This window comes from Apis dorsata, unplaced genomic scaffold, assembly GCF_000469605.1.
Source record: "Apis dorsata unplaced genomic scaffold, Apis dorsata 1.3 scaffold_486, whole genome shotgun sequence".
In the NCBI taxonomy this organism is placed as follows: Eukaryota; Metazoa; Arthropoda; class Insecta; order Hymenoptera; family Apidae; genus Apis; species Apis dorsata.
The window spans coordinates 975,334-983,416 of record NW_006263721.1 but is presented as its reverse complement, the minus strand read 5'-3'; the positions used below and the strand labels follow the sequence as shown (position 1 = coordinate 983,416).

At 21.0% G+C, this 8,083-nt stretch overlaps 1 protein-coding gene across 1 annotated transcript in view; it reads left to right on the top strand.

The window, feature by feature from the left end:
* LOC102676874 (glucose-6-phosphate 1-epimerase) overlaps window positions 1-8,083 on the top strand; it is a gene marked incomplete at its 5' end in the record, with an annotated part of 32,310 nt that overhangs the window by 23,056 nt on the left and 1,171 nt on the right. The window contains 3 exons of the mRNA XM_006620192.1: window positions 5,187-5,245; window positions 5,371-5,708; window positions 5,808-6,116. Of these exons, the coding sequence (XP_006620255.1) occupies window positions 5,187-5,245; window positions 5,371-5,708; window positions 5,808-6,116 (706 nt within the window). The remainder of the gene's footprint in view (window positions 1-5,186; window positions 5,246-5,370; window positions 5,709-5,807; window positions 6,117-8,083) is intronic.

The following is an 8,083-nucleotide window of genomic DNA, read 5'->3' as shown; positions in this document are numbered from 1 at the left end:
GAGAGAGAGAGAGAGAGAGAGAGAGTAGAAGTGGTCATGGTAGAGGCACATTGGCGTAAACGTGTCCAACCTAGTATAAATAGGTTTACTTCTTGCTAGCCTTAGTTAAACAAAGTTCTACCGAACCAGGAAGCATTGGGAAAGCGAGGTTCGGGAGGAGAGAGCGTTACCAATCCCTCAGCTTCTCTTAGCATTGCTATTGCTGCTGTCTCTGCTCTACTATCGCTGCTGTTGCTGCTGTTACCGCTTCTAACCATTGAAAACGGGGAAACGCAAAAACTAGCAGCTTCGTCAGAGCTTCGAACAAGTATCTTCGATATACAACGGGTGTCGTTTTTTGATTTCTAAATCGTAAAATGAAAATTGCTGTTAAAGCATTATATGCTATATATTTATTTTTTATTTTGTGAAAAGAAGATTTTCTTTTAGTTTTCATTTTCTTTACTTCATCATATGTTTTGGATAATTTTTTTCTTGTTGGTATATTTTATAGTAAATATATAAATGTATATATAAATATAGATGTATATGAAGAATGTAAAACAGTTTTAATATATTTCACTTAGAATGTTCCTATTTAAGTTTCAAAAACATAGGAATATTTATATCTCTTATTATCTAGTTATTAGTTATGTCTATGATGTTTGGAATCGATACCAAATTTTTTTCATAGATTGAATTCTAGGAAAAGTTCTTTGAGTGCGAAAAAATGTTGACATTAAGATGTAAAATGAAAATGTGTTTATAATTAGAGAACTTAAAAATAAAAAAGAAAATGGAAAGAAATGGAAAGAAGTGGAAAATTATAAATCAATTTCATAACAAAGTTTTATTATATACATAATTAGAAAATCGAAAAAATAAAAGAAATTACATATATAAATATATTTAAACTTAAATATATTATCTCTATATTATATATTTTTATGTAACTATTTTAATATTTAATTTTAAAACATGAATTTTTTTGAAAAAAATCATAAAATTTTAGTAATATCGATACTATCGATCTTTTCAATATCTGTTTATATTTCAAAAATATTTATCATTTTTTTTTCTTAGTAATTAAATCAAATTATAAAGCATTTAGTACGATATTTTTAAAAAATATTCTTCTGGCTGATATGATACTAGTTATTCTACTTATCTAACGAATCCATACAAGCTACTTTTGTTTCCAAAAATTAAAAATATAAATCTTCTTCTAAATATATATATCATCTTAAAACTATGAATAAATCAAAAAATTATTATTACTATTTTAAAAGAAGTAATGTTAATATATATATAGAATATTAATATATTCAAGGAATACTATTGGAAAGTTGCTAAATTAAATATAAAAATTAGTTTATACAAATGTCAATTGAATATTATTTATTAGATTATAAACGTTTGAAGTTTATGTTAAATAATAAACAACTGTTTCATTCTATATTCATCACATCATTATTTCATACTGTTTCTCTTTGTTTAATGCAAATTTCAATTACTCATAACTTAATAAATGAATTTCAACTGACATTTTTATATATCAATTTTTATATTTATTATTTAATTAATAATAATCGAATTGAATTTATTTTGTTAAACTTTTTTTATTTTAATTTATTTTAATTTATTTTAATTTATTTTAATTTACATGAAAATAGTTTATATGGAGAAAAATAAATCATAAAATTTCATATAATTTTTTAAAAAACTAGAAAAATAATTATTACTATTAAATCAAAATTTATTAAGATTTTAGTTCTGTATTATAGTCAAATTAATATTTATCTTTTGAAAATCTTCATTAATATCTACATATCGTGAATTGTGAAATCATTGATATAATCATTGATTTTTATAAGAAATATTTTTAATAAATAGAAGATATGCCATAAATTTCCAGCAAATTTATGAAAATAGATTGAAAAATATAAATATTTAAAAATATATAAACATAATATTTTATTAAAATAAAATTAAAATTCTAGAAATATAAATTATTTATTTATTCAAAAAATATATTAGAAACAAATTATATATTAGAAACAAATATTTTTTAATAAATTATCGTGAAATGCAATAAACCACATTAATTCCGACTAAAAATAAAAAAAGAAACGAAAAAAAAATGTCTCTCCTATATTTGAGAAACAGATAAATGATGCTCTATTTATTCGATGAAATAATTTTTAAATTAAAAGAATTAAACTATTAAATTATTATTATATCAATTTTATTATAATCCATAATAGATTTCGAGAAAATATAGCTTATAACATTTTATACAACCATTCAATTCAAAACATGTGAATCACATATACATATATTTAATTCTCTTAGTTCAAAATACATTATTTTCTCCATAATTTTTTTAATTACAATAAATATATATATATATATTTTACATATTCAATTCAATACAACACGTTAATCTTGTTATTCTTTTCATGCTAAACAATTGCGATTCCGAAAATGTTAAAGTTTTGAGATGTCAAAAGTTTCTTTTCTCTTCAAAATTGGTTCGATTTCATCAGACAAAAGGATATTCGATAAAGAATATCAGGGTTAACTGCGTCAGAAATTGCGTGCCACTCACAAGCAGAGGAGAGTAGCAGTAGCAATGGAGGGTAACAGCAGCTAGAAACGACGAGGAGGAGAGGTTGAAACTGTGATGCCTGCAAAAAGCACGGCAGACAGCGCCGATCGTTTTTGCTTGGCGTCAGCCGCGTTCCTACCGCCGCGCCACATCGTACTTCGTGGTGGTACATCGTTCCTTCTACTCCCTTCTCCTTCTCACTTTCTGACTCGCTTCTGCGTCCTTCTCTTTTCTCTGCGCATTCTTTCTCTTTCCTCATATCAAGTTCTATCTCTTTCTCTGTTTTGCGCGCGCATACTCTTCCATCTTTCTCTTTGTATATTCTGTGTCCACTTCGAGAAATTATATAAACAGATAAAATTACTTTCATGATTATGTATCCAGAATACTAAATAATATTGTTATGTTAAAGGAAATATAATACACTATAAACATTTACATACACTATAAACTACAATATAAACATTTTTCTTTATCTTATACCACGATAATAAATAATGTAATGGAATTAAAATTTTATTCTTTAATATTTCTAAATTCAATTCAAACAAATCATATTTTAAAAAATGTGATTTTGTCCTCTCCTTATATAAATATGAATTAAATTTTTATCTTCTTTTTTTATTCATTTTTTTTTTATTATTTATTTTTTATTTAAAATGATTTATTTCTTTTGCAGAAAGGAGTATGAAATAATATATAAACGTATTTCAATATTTCTAAGAAAGAAATTAATATATTTTTAAATTTTTTCAAATAAATGTTATTTAAAAACATTATTCAAAAACATATTAAAATATCCATTTTATTTTTGCTCTTAGTATTATATTATACTTCTTTATATTATACTTTTTTAAATATAATAACTACATATATGTAAAAGTAAAAATTAATAATGTTTCTAATTATAACTGTATTATATAAATTCGTTTAATTAATTCAATTATTTATTATATCGAAAAGAAACGAAAAACAAGAAATTTCTTATATTCTAACAAATATAGTAAAAAAAAATGAAAAGAAAAGAATGTTGTATTCTAATAATAAATCGAATAAATAAATTGAGTACTAAATGTATACAATATATTTATATAATGAATAAATATATTCTAAACATTATAAATAAAAAATATAAAATTATAAAGTTCATTTTATTACTCAAGACTTTTTATTCTTATTCTTTTATTTCAAGATTTAAATAAAACTTAAGTAAGAATTAGTATTAATAATATAATCATAATAGTATAATAAAATATAATAAAATATAATAAATTTATATTTTATTATAATAAATATAATGAAATTAAAAAAATCAGTAGTAATAATATATTTTAAGTAAATTTTAATTAGTGTATGAATTTATTATTTTCTTAATTAAAAAAATCATTATCTTCCCCTTTTCTTGTTATTGGATAAAAATTTGTGACTTTTAAATCAATTTATCTTTATTTCATTAACATTGCAAATATTTCTGTTCTTAATATTTGAAATTAATTTTTTTTCATTTTAACAAGACTTTCAACATATTCAATATACATTATTAATTTCACTCAAATTTAACTCAAAAAATAAAAAATTGATCAGTCAAATTTACGCAGATATATTTTTCAAATGAAAAAATAATTTGAAAAGAAAGAATAAAATTTTTTCATTTGAGACTGTTTTCAATTAAGCGTAAAATTTTCGATTGAATAATACAAATAAACTATTGACTATAAATTATTTCCATATGAAAATATAAGTAAAAAATATTTTTAAAATAAGTCTTAAGTCTTAGTTTTTGAGAAAAAATAAATATATATATAGTTAACTAATCAATGAATTTTCAAATATTCTCAGAAACTAATTTTTAAATAAAAAAAATTTATTCATATTTTACTCATTTTCACATATAGTATTATTTCTTTTGATTATTCATTTTTTTATAAAAAATAAATGATTATTCTCTATCTGATTATATCATGAATATATCATAATATAATAAATTATATCATAATAAAACTTAATTAAAAGATTTTGAAATTTTTATATACTTTTTTTGCATTAAATTTTTTGCTTATATACTTTTAATATAAAAAACAAATAATAATAAATTGAAAAAATCTATTATCTATTATCTAAGTTTAAAATTTTTAAATTTAAAAATTTTAAATTTATCAAATTTTTTAATACAATTTTTAAATATTATTAAAATTATCATATTTGATAATAATATCAAATATTATTACATTTTTCGTTTATAATTTTTAATCACTTTAAAATAAAATTTATAACAATAATTATCTATAATTATAAATTAAATATAAATTACATAGTTTATCCATATTTTAAATTATGTTACAAATATAATTTATTTTTATTAAATCAAAATCATAATCTATAATAAGTATTTCAATATATAAGAAATATTTTATTATTATTTTAAAATATTGTAACAAATAATAAAAAATTTTTAATGTATTCAAAAATATTTCATATAATGTTTTTTTTAATAGTTCCGAAATACTATTTAATTTTAATAATTTATTAAAAACAATTTCTCTTTTATTGAATTTATTATTCTTTTATCTAATTAGCAGAAAATTTTTTTATATTTCAGTAAACAAGCTGTATTTGATGGAAAGAAAGCTATTAGAGGAGGCATTCCTTTCGTTTTTCGTAAGTATATAAAACGAAATGGAATAATTTATTAAAATAATCACTTCTAAATGTGAAAAAAAATGTAAGTTAAATAATAAATAAATAAAGTTAAAATGTTACATATGTCTTTCAATTTAATTCAGCACAATTTGGAGCATGGACATTTGGACCGCCTCATGGTTTCGCGAGAATCGTTCGTTGGAATGTGGAAAAATCTCCTGAACGTTTACCAAGTGGTGATGTCGAGGCAATTTTCTCTATTATGGACAGTGAATTCACTCGTTCTATGTGGAATTATCCATTTAAATTAACGTATAGATTAATTCTTCGGGAGAAGGAATTACATTTCAATATTGGCGTATACAATCCTAGTAAAGATCATACTTTTAGTTTTAATTTGTTATTACATACATACTTCAAAGTGCCAGATGTTAGAAGATGCCAGATTACTGGTCTTCATGGATGCACATTTATCGACAAGGTATTATTATCATAATCATATCAAATTGATTGTACATCTTTTAAATAAAAAATAAGTTTCTGTTAATAAATATTTACTAAAGAAAATTTTTCTTTATAGACAAGAGATAACCAAATTTTTCAAGAAGGTCGCGATGTAGTAACTGTATGTGAATGGACAGATAGAATTTATCAAAATACACAACCAGAGCACATTATTACCAATGTTGTATCTGGTAGAAAAATGCGAGTACAAAAATACAATTTTCCTGATACAGTGGTTTGGAATCCGTGGCAGGAAAAAGCTCGTGATATACCAGATTTTGGAGATGACGAATTTCCAAATATGATATGCGTAGAAAGTGGACACGTTAGCAGTCCAGTGATCCTACTCCCTGGAACAGCTTTCGAAGCCAGTCAAATCTTACAGGTATTCTATAATATAAATATATATTTTTACATATTTAAATATATGTGTGATAAAATTATAATATAAAAATTTAATGCATTAATATTTAAGAACATATTTTAAAAATCCTTAATTAGATAGAACTTTCAAAAAATCTTTAGTGTATATAGTTCGTCATTATCTACAAAAAAAAGCTATATAATACTGCATTATACACCATACTCTGTTAGCCAATATAATAACAAATGTTTCCTATCATTTCATATTATGACTCGTTATTTTGACTTATTTTGATAAAATGATCTATTTCAAAATAATGCGTTATCTATTGAACAAACTTGGACATCTTTGTATACCGAGATACGTTACTTGTATCATGAAATGCAAACATAACCTTATCTATCTCTTGATTATCATCTGAAATAGAATAAATCAATGGTGAAGAGTTATGTTGGTAACATGTAAGTTACGTAATAAATGTAGTTTAAAATACTTAATTAAGAAACGATTAATTCAAAAAATATTTATTTTAATAATTATAAACTAATATTTATTTAGTTTCTAAAATCGATTTCTTCTATAAATAAGATCGATTCTAAATTCTAGATAAACAAACAAAAACACATCCATAAAATTTTAAATTAAAATTTTAAATTTTTATACATAATAAAAATTAATGTACAATTAAAACTTATTTAATTATATTAATTTATAATCAATTTAAGATTAGATTAAATAAAATACATGCTCATTAAATACATTAAATAAAATATATCATCGTCTCTTTTGATCTAATGAAAAACTTAATAAGTAATATCCAATAAACAATTTTTGTGTATAATATTAATATTTTCTTAATAAAAAATTCTAAATAAATAAAAAAATATAATATTTTTCTTTTTATATTTGCTTTATTTATAAATTAATTAATAATATTAGAGATCAAAATAAAACAATAACATAATCAAATTTGTCATAATAATTACTTCAAATTAACATTAAATGTTAATAATTTTAAACAATTAATAATTTTGATATAAAATTTTAAAAAATTAAAAAGTGGCACTTAACATTGAACATGACAAAAATTTTTAACATAAATCGAAATAATTTTAATATAATTTATAATAATTGCAAATATAGTCAAAAACTCGAGAATATCCATAAATTTCGTAAGTCCATTTTTAGCAACTTCCATTGTTTTCTTGTTAGCCTATTATTTCATTTAATGGAATGAACTATAAATATATATTATAGTTATATGTATAATATATAACTATATATTAAAAATAATAAGAAATTTCATGGATTTCGTAAATTTTAAAAATATTATAATAGTCTAAACATTAATGCAAATAAGGACAAGAAATTTATATCAATAATGTTGTGTTCGGGATTAAAGAAGAATGAACCTATTAAAAGGGTTTTATGAAAATCAATTATAAACATATAAATAAGTTATAAAATATAAAAATAATTAAAAAGAATAAAGATATAATAACATAATTCATGTTTTTTGACCATAAAAATTAATGGATACGATAGATAATTCATACGATACATAAATTTTTTGGTAAGCGCAACAATTAATTGATTTTCTTAGCTATACAAGTGCGATTAAAATATCGATAAAAAACCGATGTTTATTTTGTCTATTTTACAATTTATGCAAAAAAGAACTTGATAGTATTTTAATCAGAAATATAGCTAATGTCCAGCATTAGATGCCATTCTGTTTTAAAAACTCTTCTAATTTTTATGTTTTGAGAATAAAAATGATTTTAGTTTTCAAATGATTATTGAATCATTCATGAATCGTTCATAGAAATATTAATGGATATCATTTTGAATTTATTAAAATAAATTATAAAAATAAATAAATAAAAAATAATAAATTTTTTTTAATTTTACTATTTGCATTAATTATTAAATTTGAATGAATTTTTTGTATTCAATATCATGAAGATTATAATATTATAAGTCGCGTT